The sequence below is a fragment of the Mytilus galloprovincialis genome, chromosome 8, assembly GCF_965363235.1.
Source record: "Mytilus galloprovincialis chromosome 8, xbMytGall1.hap1.1, whole genome shotgun sequence".
Lineage (NCBI taxonomy): Eukaryota > Metazoa > Mollusca > Bivalvia > Mytilida > Mytilidae > Mytilus > Mytilus galloprovincialis.
The window spans coordinates 79,439,708-79,453,659 of record NC_134845.1 but is presented as its reverse complement, the minus strand read 5'-3'; the positions used below and the strand labels follow the sequence as shown (position 1 = coordinate 79,453,659).

The window sequence follows — 13,952 nt, the reverse complement described above, 5'->3', positions numbered from 1 at the left end:
TGATTACCTTGAATATGAATAGAGATAAATTTTTAACAGCAATAAGGTTCAGCAAAGTAAGATCTACAATTAGATCAACATGACCGGAGTTATAGTCTATTTAAATATTTTTTTGGTAAATTTTTGTAATCTGAAACTACTGGTCAAAATACATGAAATACAATACAATACAATATATGTATACAATATGGAATCAAAGGAGTAGGGGCAATAAGAGTCATTTTTTTCGATCGAACTTTGCCTATTATCTTGAAAACTAAAATAGATAGAGAGAAACTTTAAATGCAAAAATGATCAGAAATAATTCTCTTTTGTGTTTGGATCAAGAGCTAAATAAGATCATGAAGATAGAGAGAAACTAAACAGACATCATTGATCAGCAATATATTTACGATACAATATTTTTTTTATTAAAAATCTATTTAAAAACATACACATATATATTGTAAGATAATTTAAATCATCAAGAGAAGGTATGCACATGTATATATACAACTCCTCTGGGCTCTAAATTTAACCCAACATTATATCGGTTATAAAAAACTCAAAGGATAAAATCATGCATTGTTGATATCAATAAATTGAATGTTCAATGTTGACAAATCGTTATATTTGATCTGTCAACCTATAAATATTTAGGTATACTGAGCAGGAAAAGGAAAAGTAAATTAAATAATATTATAAAATTTGCAAAATTGATATAAAAATGAGTGAAAGTTGTATAAATAAACGTACAACTATCCTGAGACCATCATAAGACACCTCTCGTGTAGTCTGAACTTTATGACCAATATAAAGAGATGTCCTAATTTAGGACTGCTTTGTGAAACCCACTTAGGACTACGATATGTCATAACTGGCCCCAGCACTTTATCATGTTTATCGGAGGCGCTAGACCACTTGACCACCTTGGCTTCACAAAAATAAAGCTTTCGGTGGACGGGTCCCTGTGTTACCTTTTCTCCACAGTTTTTATTTAACATTGTAATACAGTAAATGATATATAAGACATGAACATGGGATATATATTTGTACGATCCGCCACAGACATAAATTTTAAGAAATTAAGTATGTTTTATGATTCTAAGAAATTCTAAGACAGATAGATATATATCAATTAAAAAATATTTATATTGATATAAGCATTAGTGATGAATTTAATAATCTGTCCCCTAAGGATATTATGCCCTACCTTTTGGCATTATGCTTTCTGATGAGTATGCGTCTGTTCCTATCTGTCTGTCCGGCTTCAAGTTTAAGTTTTTGATGAAGTTGAAGTACTCCAATCAACTTGAAACTAGGACAATACTTATTGTTCCCTATGATATGATCTTTCTTATTTTATTATCCAAGCAGTTTCTTGCCCCCAATATCATGGTCCACTTAACATACAAAAATGATAGTGCTAGTGGGTCATCTGTTCACTACGGACACATTATTGTTATTGATTTAAAATTTTTATGCAAAGTATTAAGAATTAGTTTCTGAATTTCACCAGTTGATAATTGCCTACAATATAAAATTTTAGAATTTTGTACAAGTATTCCATTTGAAAGTATATTTGACATGGATGAGAGTTTAGATGGGGTTTACAAAATAGGGAATAAGAGGCAAAATGTACAGAATAAAGGTAAAAAAAAAATAAAGAAAACTAAAACTAAATAAATATTTAAGGAATGACTGTAATATTTTTTCTGTCTATGAAGAAATAACATAAAAAATTTGGTGCACACTGAATAACACGCATAGCGGGTTATTTAGCAGTGTGCACTACTTCTTTTATGTTAATTATTTCGAATAGACAGAAAAAATATTACAGTCATTTCTTATAATTTAATTCTAAATTCCATTTTAAACGGTAGAAATCCATTAAAAAACGCAGAAGACACATTACATCCAAAATTAAATTACTACAGAATAACAGGGTGCTGAAATGAAATATAAAAAATAGAGATTTAAAAAAGTAATTTAAAGAATAAAGACATGTATACAGAACCCCTATCTAGACCTTAATAAATCAAGCCATATAAACACATAAATGACAAATACTCTGATAATTGTGTTTAGGTCAGACAGGAGTTTGTCTGCAAAAGACTAATAACTCTCCAATAAAAAAGAATTAAAGGCCAAATAATTTACAAAATGAAAAACTTTGATAATCAATAGAAAAACTGAGAAAAACTGAGAAAGACATGATTCATACATAAAATACAAAATTTAAAATCTCAAATCAAAAAATTATACAGTCAGGGGCGTTACTTAAACGAGTAGTTTTTTTTTCGAGTTACTTAAAAATATATAAGTAATTTTTGTTTTTAAAAATGATAAAATTACTTCATAGAATTCTTTTCAATTCTAAAAGAATCATAGATTAAATGTAGTTTGAATGAGTCTTTTTTTTATCATTTTATATCATGAAATTAAGATTTTATTAGATAAATTTGAGAAGAGTATGGAGATAAAGGTTTAAGTTAAAAATCATGACAAACATATTACTTGAATAAGTTATTTTATACATTTCTGAAAAAAATAGTATCAATACTTATTGAAGGAACACATGTAGTTGATTTGGGTTAGCAGTTATAAATAACTTGAAATCTGAATAAATTCACAAGTATGTTTCTATTTATATCAGTCTATCTTCAAGATTTAGGAGGAACATGATAATTTTATAGTCCCTAGAGACCAATCTTTTACCCAGGAGCATCCTATGAAAGATAAGGGATAAGTGCATCAGTAAGTAAATTAGTGTTTCAGAAGAATTACATTTCATGCGGAAAATAACCAGATGACTATGAAAACTTGTTAAGGCTAGTAAAATCTGCATTATTCATGGACACCTATAAAAATAATATTTAGAAAAGTTACCTATATAAGACTATTAAAATAATATTTGAAATAGCCTTCATTCAACCTATCTTATATAGGATTAGGTAATGTCAAATGTGACTTGTTTAAATAAGCCCCTGACTTATGATTTTTTTTTCTGTTTGTCAAAAGTCTTATTTTCTATTTAGCTCAGCTGACCTTAGAGGCCATGTGAGCTTTTGCCATCCCTTGGAATTAATTGTTGAATCATCCATTGTCTGGTGTACACTTTTTTATAGATCTTCTTTTTTAAAACTACTGAATTAATTAATTTTAACCAAACTTAGGCTAAATGATCCTTAGGGTATCTTGTATATGTTTTGTAATTTTTATACGACCGCAAAAATTTGTTGGTCATTTATTGGTATCACGTTGGCGTCTTCGTCGTGGGTAGACATTTGGTTTTCACACTCTAACTTTAGTAAAAGTAAATAGCAAGCTATGAATTTAAACACAAGGTTTATGACCATAAAAGGAAGGTTGGAATTGATTTTGGGTGTTTTGGTTCCAATTGACAGTTTAGGAATTAGGGGCCAAAAAGGGCCCAAATAAGCATTTTTTCTTGGTTTTCGCCTACTAACTTTAGTATAAGTAAACAGAAATCTATGAAATTTTAACATAAGGTATATGACCACAAAAGGAAGAATAGGATTGATTTTAGGAGTTTAGGTCCCAACAGTTTAGGAATTAGGGGCCAAAAACAGGTCCCAAATAAGCATTTTTCTTGGTTTTTGCACAATAACTTTAGTATAAGTTATTAGAAGTCTATGAAATTTTATCACAAGGTTTATGACCACAAAAGGAAGGTTTGGATTTGGGGGCCAAAAGGGTCCAAAATTAAACTTTGTTTGATTTCATCAAAAAATGAATTATTGGGGTTCTTTGATATGCCAAATCCAACCGTGTATTCAGATTCTTAATTGTTGGTCCTGTTTTCAAATTGATCTACATTAAGGTCCAAAGGGTCCAACATTAAACTTTTTGAATTCTTGGGGTTCTTTGGTCTGCTGAATCTAAACATGTACTTAGATTTTTGATTATGGGCCCAGTTTTTAAATTGGTCCAAATCGGGGTTCAAAATTATTATATTAAGTATTGTGCAATAGCAAGAAATTTGCAATTGCACAGTATTCAGCAAAAGCAAGAAATTAATCTTCAATTGCACAGTATTTTGCAAAAGCAAGAAATTTTCGATTGCACAGTATTGTGCAATAGCAAGAAATCTTCAATTGCACAATATTGTGCAATAGCAAGAAATCTTCAATTGCACAGTATTGTCCAACAGCAAGAAATATATAATTGCACAATATTGCGCAATAGCAAGAAATTTTCAATTGCACAGTTTTGCGCAATAGCAAGAAATATTCAATTGCACAGTATTGTCCGGTTTTCAAATTGGTCTTCATTAAAGTCCAAATTAAAGGGTCCAAAATTAAACTTTGTTTTATTTCAACAAAAATTGAATATAAGGGGTTCTTCAATATGCTGAATCTAACCATGTATTTAGATTTTTATACAACCCCAAAAAAAATTTGGGATTGTATAATGGTATGATGTCGTCGTCTGCGTCGTTTGTGTCGTCTGCGTCGTCCGAAGACACATTGGTTTCCGGATAATAACTTTAGTTGAAGTACATGGATCTTCATGAAATTTTTTCAGAAGGTTCAATACCACAAAAGGAAGGTTGGGATTGATTTTGGGGATGGTGGTCCCAACCGATTAGGAATTAGGGGTCCAAAAGGGGCTCAAAAAAGCATTTTTCTAGTTTCAGGATAATAACTTGTGTAGAAGCATTTCAATTGCTCTGAAATCATACCGCAATATTCAAAACCACAAGTAGAGGGTTTGGATTGACTTTAGGGGTTATGGGGCTAAAGTTTAGAAATTAGGGGCCAAAAAAGAACCAAAAAGAAGCATGTTTCTAGTTTCTAAACAATCATGTGTTTAGGTGTTTGGATCTCTCTGAAATTGTTCTACAAGGTTCAATACTACAATGGAAAGCATGGGATTCAGTTTAAGGGTTATTGCTCAAAGGGGGTTTCAAAAAGTTGGGGGGGGGGGAGGGGCTTCCTTTTTTTCAAAATTTTCAAATTTTGAATTTGGAAAAGTTTCAAGAAGAAATCTTCAATTGCATATTATTGTGTAATAGATCTGTTAGATCTTTGACCACATTAATTTTGTAACAAAAACCTATATTATGTCAAAAATTTGAACACAATCCATATTCAGACAGAATCAAGCTTGAATATTGTAACCAAATTTGCCCCAACTGTTCAGGGTTCAACCACTGGGGTCGTGTAAAGCTGCGCCCTGCGGAGCACCTGGTTAATATTTGAGCCCAGTTATCAAATTGGTCCATATTGAGGTCTAAAGGTTCTAAAATTGAACATTATTTGATTTCATCAAAAATTGAATTCTTGGGGTTCTATGATATGCTGAATCTAACCATGTATTTAGATTTTTGATATTTATGATATTGGACCATAATAGGTAAATGTCCAATTTAAAATTTTTAAGTTTTTAAGTTTAAGTTCTTATAGACCACATTCATTCTGTGTCAGAAACCTATGTTGTGTCAACTATTTAATCACAATCCAAATTCAGAGCTGTATCAAGCTTAAATGTTGTGTCCATACTTGCCCCAACTGTTCAGGGTTCGACCTCTGCGGTCATAAAAAGTTGTGCCCTGCGGAGCATCTGGTTAGCTCATTGGGGCCCGAAAGGCTCTATGTGATCTTACGCCATCACATCGTAAACTATTTTAAAAATCTTCTCCTCTGAAACTACTGGGCCAAATACCTTCAAACTTTAACTAAATGTTCCTTAGGATATCTAATTTTTTGTTATTTTTATAGATAGATATAAACTGTTACAAAATGAATAAAGCAGCAATAATGTTTGGCAAAGTAAGATCTACAAAAAAGTTAATGTGACCAAAATTGTTAATTGACCTCTTAACGAGTTCTTGCCCTTTTAAGTCAATTTTACACAACATGCACAATGTGTTAATCAAGTTTGCTATAACATTTAAAAATCTTTTCCTCTAAAATACAGGTGAGCGATGCAGGCTCTTGAGAGCCTCTTATTATCTTGTCCTTTAATTAAGAAACACGGCATAGTTTGGTAAACAAACTTTAATATTTATAGTAGCATTTTAAGATTAATCTGCCTTAAAAATTAAGACCAATCTTGACAACCCTTGGCTATTTGAAGTTATTGTCCCTGAAAAAGCAAGTTCCCACAAATTTTACATGCTATATATGTTCTTGTTAATAATGATTGTCATATTGAAAACAATTATAGATATCTTAAAGATAAATTTAAAACAGCAAAACAGTAGTGTGGATCCTTATATGAGTCCTTGAAAGATAAAATTTTAGCAGAATTTCAAGTTTCATGCAGAAAATATGATAGATGCAGAGACACTTTATTTATGTTCAGCTAAGTTAAAGATCTGCAAATAAGCTTACATTATGACGAAAATAGTTAATTGATCCTTTATCATGTTTATAGCATTTTTTGTCCTTTAGAAATTATTTTACCGAAAAATGTCTGTAATGATCACGATAGATAGAAAGAAATTTATTTTTTGCTCACCTGACCCTAAGGGCCAGGTGAGCTTTTCTCATCACTTGGCGTCAAGCGTCCAGCGTCAGCGTCGTCCGTTGTAGTTAGCTTTGACAAAAATCTTCTTCTCTGAAACTACTGGGCCAAATTAAACTAAACTTGGCCACAATCATCATTGGGGTATCTTGTTTCTAAAATGTGTGGCGTGACCCAGCCAACTAACCAAGATGGCCACCACGGCTAAAAATAGAACATAGGAGTAAAATGCAGTTTTTGGCTTATAACTCAAAACCCAAAGCATTTAGATCAAATCTGACGGGGTAAAATTGTTTATCAGGTCAAGATCTATCTGCCCTGAAATTTTCAGATGAATCAGACAACCTGTAGTTGGGTTGCTGCCCCTGAATCGGTAATTTTAAGGCAATTTTGCTGTTTTTATACGACCCCAAAAAATTTTTGGGATCGTATTATGGTATGATGTCGTCGTCTGCGTCGTCAATATCACAAAAGGAAGGTTGGGATTGATTTTGGGGATGATGGTCCAAACCGATTAGGAATTAGGGGCCCAAAAGGGGCCAAAAACTAGCATTTTTCTAGTTTCAGGATAATAACTTGTGTAGAAGTATTTCAATTGCTCTGAAAATCATACTACAATGTTCTAAACCACAAGTAGAAGGTTTTGATTCATTGTAGGGGTTATGGGGTCAAATTTTAGGAATTAAGGGCCAAAAAGGGGTCAAAACAGGCATTTTTCTAGTTTCAAGACAATAACTTATGTGTAATTGTATGGATCTCTCTGAAATTGTACCACAATGTACCATATAATAAAGGGGAGGCTGGGATTAAGTTTTGGATTAATTGCCCAAAATATGTTGGAATTAGGGGCCAAAAAAGGGCCAAAAAGAAGCATGTTTCTAATTCCCAAACAATCATGACAATAACTTGTGTTTAAGTGTATGGATCTCTCTGAAATTGTACTACAAGGTTCAATCCTGAAATGGAAAGCATGGGATTGAGTTTAAGGGTTATTGCTCTAAGGGGGTTTCAAAACGTTGGAGGGGGGGGGGGATTTTTTGTTTACCATTTTTTGAAGGGCTTCCTTTTTTTTTTTTTAATTTTTCAAATTTCGAATTTTGAAATGTTTCAAGAAGAAATCTTCAATTGCACAGTATTTTTTGCAATAGATTTGTTAGATCTTTAGATAGAGAGAAACTGTAAACAGCAATAAATGTTCAGCACAGTAAGATTTACAAATAAGTCAACATGACTGAAATGGTCAGTTGACCCCTTTAGGAGTTATTGCCCTTTATAGTAAATTTTTAACCATTTTTTCTAAATCTTAGTAATCTTTTACAAAAATCTTCTCCTCTGAAACTACTAGGCCAAATTAAGCCAAACTTAGCCACAATCATCTTTGGGGTATTTAGTTTTAAAAAATGTGTCTGAAAGACCCATCCATTCAACCAAAATGGCCGCCACGGCTAAAAACAAAACATAGGGGTAAAATGCAGTTTTTGGCTTATAACTCAAAACCCAAAGCATTTAGAGCAAATCTATCTGCCCTGAAATTTTCAGATTGATCAGACAACCGGTTGTTAGGTTTGCTATCCCTAAATTGGTAATTTTAAGGAAATTGTGCCGTTTTTTGTTATTATTTTGAATATTATTATAGATAGAGATAAACTGTAAACAGCAATAGTGTACAGCAAAGTAAGACCTTAAAATAAGTCAACATGACCAAAATGATTAATTGACCCCCTAAGGAGTTATTGTCTTCTAAAGTCAATTTTATAATAATTTTCATAAAATAGTTCATTTTGAAATGCCGGATTGTAAGACTTATTTTGTGACTCTGTTTCTGTCGGAAGTAACTGACACGATAGATTATATTGGCAACCCAGAGAGCCGTAAAACAAAGGTATGTACTTCAATATTTTTTTATATAAATTGAAAAATGATTTTATCAGAAATCTGTTATAAAACATTTTGTAAACAGAGCAACAAATCGCCGATACACTTGAGATAATGTGATGACAGGGAAGCGGCAGACGATCATGAGCAATGCCAATATCAAAAATATTTCTGTAGAAAGTACTATGCGGTAAAATACACGAATTTTTTGTTTCAACTTCGATATTTGTAAAAACTAACCAACCCAGCAAGATTTATTTAGTTTATCAACTGAATTAGGGAGGAGGGGGGGGATATCCATCACTTGATTTTGACAAAACATTTAAGTACATTAAAATTCCAATGTTTAATGTTTGATCAGCCGCCGTGGCTCAATGGTACACATCGCTGCTTTGCAACCTAGACGATCTAAGATCGTATCTCAGACATTTTTTTTTTTTTTTTTTTTTAATATATAAAATTACGTAAATAATATAACCTGAATGTAATAATAGGTTCTTTAAGGAAATAACAAACATAACAAACACTTATAAGGCACAAAGATGTTCACTAGACCTATATCATGCGGGAATTATAGATGATGAATATTACTGTTATTTCCTTTCATGATTTTATTGAAAGTGACTTCTCAGCTTAAATATTTAAAAAACCAACAAGCAAACAATTAAAGGCTATGGTTCCCTGTCTACAGTCACGCCAACACTGTTTATTTTTTTTTAAATATTTCTGCTTTGTATCCATCCATCTGCTGAGTTATGCCATTTTCGAATGATTTTTATAGTCAATTCTTATGTGTCCTTGTCGGTGTTGTTGCAAGGGGGGTTATTTCCTATATTTTTAGTGGTATGAGTGTGCCGCAAAACAGGGTAACTTTTTCATGCCCTTCTTGTTAGAACAGTGTCCCTTTTTCATGTCCTGCTGGTTAGAACAAGGTCGTCTTTTCATGCCTTGCTGGTGAGAACAAGGTCTTTTTTGAACAAAGTATTTGTCTAGAACACGATCGCGTATATAACTGTTTAAGAAACAGTATAGAGCCCAGGTCTAGAACTGCATCTATTTTATACGGTCTAGAACAGGGTATACATTTTCTGAGCGTGTATAGAACAGGGTATGTTTTTTTCAATATTTTTGTTTAGAACAGGATATATGTTTTTCAATATTTTCTGGTTAGAACAGGATATGATTCGGCAAGTGCTGTCGGCACAGTTATACCATAAAGGATAGTCAGTAACCAAACCCCACCCCCCAACCACAGCGAAAATCTATGATACATTTTTAATCAACATAACTTTTTTTTCTTTTTTTAGATTCGAGATACGTTGTTGTACGTCGCAGCAATACCCATGGCTTGGTTTATTCACGCATGGATTGTCCTAGACATTAAAAGATGGCGGTGATAGTAAAAACATGTATTAAACTTAAATGTAAGTTGCAAAATTATTCAGTGTAACTGATTATACTTGAAAGGGGCATTATGTACCATATATGTAATAAAATAAATACATGTACGAAATTCAAATACAAATTATCGAGTCCATGCACTGTAAACTGTTTGTTAAAGACTTTTAATACGACCGCAACATTTTTTTAGTTATATTGCTATCATGTCGTTGTCCGAGACACATTTGGTTTCCAAACAATAACTTAAGTTTATGTGAATGGATCGCTTTAAAATTTTATCAGATGGTTCAATACCACAAAAGAAAGGTAGGGATTAAGTTTTGGGGTAATACTTTTAGGAAGTCGGGGGCCAAAAAATGACAAAATACATGCAAGAATTATATTTCAGTTTTCAGACAAAAGCTTGTGTTAAAGTGTATGGATCGCATTGAAACTGTAATACAAGATATCATACCTTAAAGGAGTAGGCTGGGATTTACTTAAGGGTAATTTCTCCAAAGGGGGGAGGTAAACAAAAAGGAGGGGGGTCAATTTTTTTTCGATTATACAATTGTTTGAATTTTATGTGTAATTTTTTTTTTATCAGAGTGAGCATTGGGACAAGTTGCGCTAGAGGCTGTATCTAATTCGGAATATTCTCATTGCACAAAAACTTTACACATAGATATAGGAAGATGTGGTGTGAGAGCCAATGAGACAGCTCTCCATCCAAATAATAATTTATAAAAGTAAACCATTATAGGTCAATGTACGCCCTTCAACACGGAGCCTTGGCTCACACCAAACAATAATAAGCTATAAAGGGCCCCAAATTACTAGTGTAAACCCATTCAAACGGGAAAACCAACGGTCTAATCTATATATAACAAACATGTTACTATATCCTTTAAGCACCTGCCTTTTGATAACTGCTTAACAATCTTGTTCATGAGCACTATCCTCGAGAAGGATATACTATAATAACCCTTTTTGATTTTTATTTATGTATGTTGTGATTAAAAGTGCTAGAATATAAATAAAAGCTATTTTATAAAGAATGTAATGCTGCTTCTGGTGCATGGTCAAGAAACACTAAACATTACGGGTTATATGACTACATATATTATTAACTCATGTATATTTCACGTTATGCTGTTGTTTTTTTTTTGTATTATCTATATTGTATTTTTTTTATATGAATACCACTGTACTGATTATGCCCATAATGGGTCCTCTATAGGAAATAAAATTGATCGTATCTTACATTTTTGTACATGCTGATATATTTATTTATTTTTTACATTAATCAATAATATTTGTTTACATTTTTCGAGGTGACTGATGGCTAAAGACTTCAAGTGTGTGGTTTGTGGGAGATATCATCTAAAATCCAGACGTAAGATAACAACTAAAGCACTGAAACAGTTTGTAAGAAAAAGAATTGAGCGAAACCTTGAAGAAAATGATGTGATATGTGAGAAGTGTAGATCAATATACAGGACAACACTAAAAAAAGTAAACAATGAACAGAAAGTTTCAAACTGTCTTTCCGAGTGTATTACAGATGACAGTGACTCTGAGTTTGTTATAAATACAGAAGAAGCCGTATCCTCGAAAATATTAAGTCCGAAACAAATTGAACTGAATATTTCTTCCACTCAGACATCACATAGATTCTGCATTGTATGCAAGAAGGAAGGTACCAGTAGAAATAAGTTATGCAAAGTTCCTTTACAGGCAAGAACCCAAGCCTTTATAAAAAATGCCGTTTACAGATGACAGTGACTCTGAGTTTGTTATAAATACAGAAGAAGCCGTATCCTCGAAAATATTAAGTCCGAAACAAATTGAACTGAATATTTCTTCCACTCAGACATCACATAGATTCTGCATTGTATGCAAGAAGGAAGGTACCAGTAGAAATAAGTTATGCAAAGTTCCTTTACAGGCAAGAACCCAAGCCTTTATAAAAAATGCCGTTTACAGATGACAGTGACTCTGAGTTTGTTATAAATACAGAAGAAGCCGTATCCTCGAAAATATTAAGTCCGAAACAAATTGAACTGAATATTTCTTCCACTCAGACATCACATAGATTCTGCATTGTATGCAAGAAGGAAGGTACCAGTAGAAATAAGTTATGCAAAGTTCCTTTACAGGCAAGAACCCAAGCTTTTATAAAAAATGCCGTTTTCATAGATGGAAATACACGCTGTTGCAAACATCATTTATCTGAACAACTTTTCAACGACACATCACTTCAAGCATTAACTGCAAAATACACTACAACATATTTGAATCGTTCTGATATAACTTCATTATTAGAAAATGTGAGAAAACCTTGGCAACCTCTCATATCCTGAATTTTAACAATCCATAATCATTATCTGATGGTGACTATTGCAATCTAACTGGATTATCAAAGCAGCAATTCAATGAACTCTCCTCATATATTGTATCAGCATGTCAAACCAATGTTAGGTCTGTACGCACATGTATAGCTGTCTTGTTAACAAAACTAAGGACAGGACTTCCAAATCATATACTTGGAACAATATTTTCATTAGCCAAAAGCCAAGTGCAAAGATATATTCATAGTGCCAGAGTTTCCCTTATGCAGGATTTTGTACCACATTTCATTGGGTTTCAGCATATAAGCCACGAAGATTTTGTTCGGAACCACACCACTCCAATAGCAAAAACTCTGTTTGCCAATGATTCTGAAGATGCTGCAATTATTGTCATGGACGGTACTTATATCTACCTCCAGAAAAGTGCTGATTATGAATTCCAGAGGTTATCATACAGCCTGCATAAAAACAGACCGCTAGTTAAACCAATGGTCATAGTAGGAACAGATGGATATATCCTGTCAGTACTGGGTCCCTATTTTGCAAATGGAAAAAATAGTGACGCGGCAATAACAAAGCATATGATTTCTGTCAATGCCGAAGGCATGAATGAGAGGCTAGAGACTAGCGATGTTTGTTTGGTCGACAGGGGATTTAGAGACGTGGTAGACTTCTTAAGAGAACAAGGGTATAACGTAGAAATGCCCGTTTACCTGAAGAAGGGATCAAAACAGCACCCGGTAGAAGAAGCCAACGTCAGCAGACTAGTAACCAAAGTTAGATGGGTCGTTGAAAGTGTGAATGCACGAGTTAAACAATGGAGGTTCTTCGACAAGGTAGTTTCTAACCATTTCATTCCAATCATTGGTGATTTTTTCCGAATTATATGCGCTGTTTGCAACAAGTTTCGGCCACCACTTGCTGGTACACACCCTGAGGATAAAAGTATTGCCGAAGCAATGCTTGAAAAATGCAAAAAGGGAAATGCAATCCAAAAGATGGTGACGGAAGAAGGCTTATTGACCAAACGTACCATTTACAAATTAGTTGATGCATCAAATGTTTTAGATGAACTAGCTGATTTTCCAGTTCTGAGTATGGATAAACTACGAGAAATAACCATGGAGGTATATCAGCTTAAACAGGCCCCTAACTATGTCAGAGAACACGAGGTTGAAGACGGAAAATTTGAACTGTATGTGTTCAAAATCAAAGCAAACCTGCTCAAAATTAAAATACAATCTAGGCACAGTAACAAACTTTCCCATACTGTCTTCATAAGTTACAGTAACGAAGGAGATATAGAAGGATGGTATTGTACATGCAAATCGGGAGCACGAGTAGTCGGTTGTTGTGCACATGTTGCAAGTGTGCTATGGTATCTGGAGTATCAAAGACTTGAACAGCAGTCTGGATCAAGGAGAGACTTTAAAACATCTGTTTTAGATGCATCTCACATACCGAGTTCTGATGAAAGTGACTGTGATTCTTTGCCAGAGGAGTGAAATAACTAATACAGACTGTGTGTATGTGACAGCTACTTTTCACTTATATTTTAGGGCATAACTTTAATTAAAATTCTGTTTTTCAAGAAAATGTTTAAATAAGTCATGTATTCACATATTTTATGAGCATTTACAAATAGCTAATGTCTTACGCTCATTATTTACCAAATCATGCTGATTTAGTCATTATATTGTGGTTAAATTACTTTTCTATAATGAAGTGGTCATGTAACTTATTCATGTTAGTAAATCTTATCGTCAATGCAAATGTTAGTATTAACACAATATTTTCATATAATTTTCGGTGTACTTAAAATTGGAATATCGAAATCTCAGACAATAAGGAGTACACAGGCTATTAAACAAATTG

The 13,952-nt window shown here is 33.0% G+C and overlaps 1 protein-coding gene across 1 annotated transcript; it reads left to right on the top strand.

Moving 5' to 3' along the window:
- Positions 1-12,325: 12,325 nt before the first annotated feature.
- On the top strand, positions 12,326-13,582 carry LOC143043793 (uncharacterized). Its single transcript, XM_076215973.1, has 2 exons — positions 12,326-12,853; positions 13,466-13,582. The coding sequence occupies exons 1-2, from the start codon at positions 12,341-12,343 to the stop codon at positions 13,580-13,582; spliced, it is 630 nt and encodes a 209-aa protein (XP_076072088.1). The 5' UTR covers positions 12,326-12,340.
- Positions 13,583-13,952: the final 370 nt, after the last annotated feature.

Coding starts and splice junctions, on each gene's coding strand:
- LOC143043793 (XM_076215973.1), top strand. CDS start 12,341: ATGCAGGATTTTGTACCACATTTCATTGGGTTTCAGCATATAAGCCAC. Junction 12,854..13,465: donor TCAGCAGACTAGTAACCAAA/GTTAGATGGGTC, acceptor TGGTATCTGGAG/TATCAAAGACTTGAACAGCA.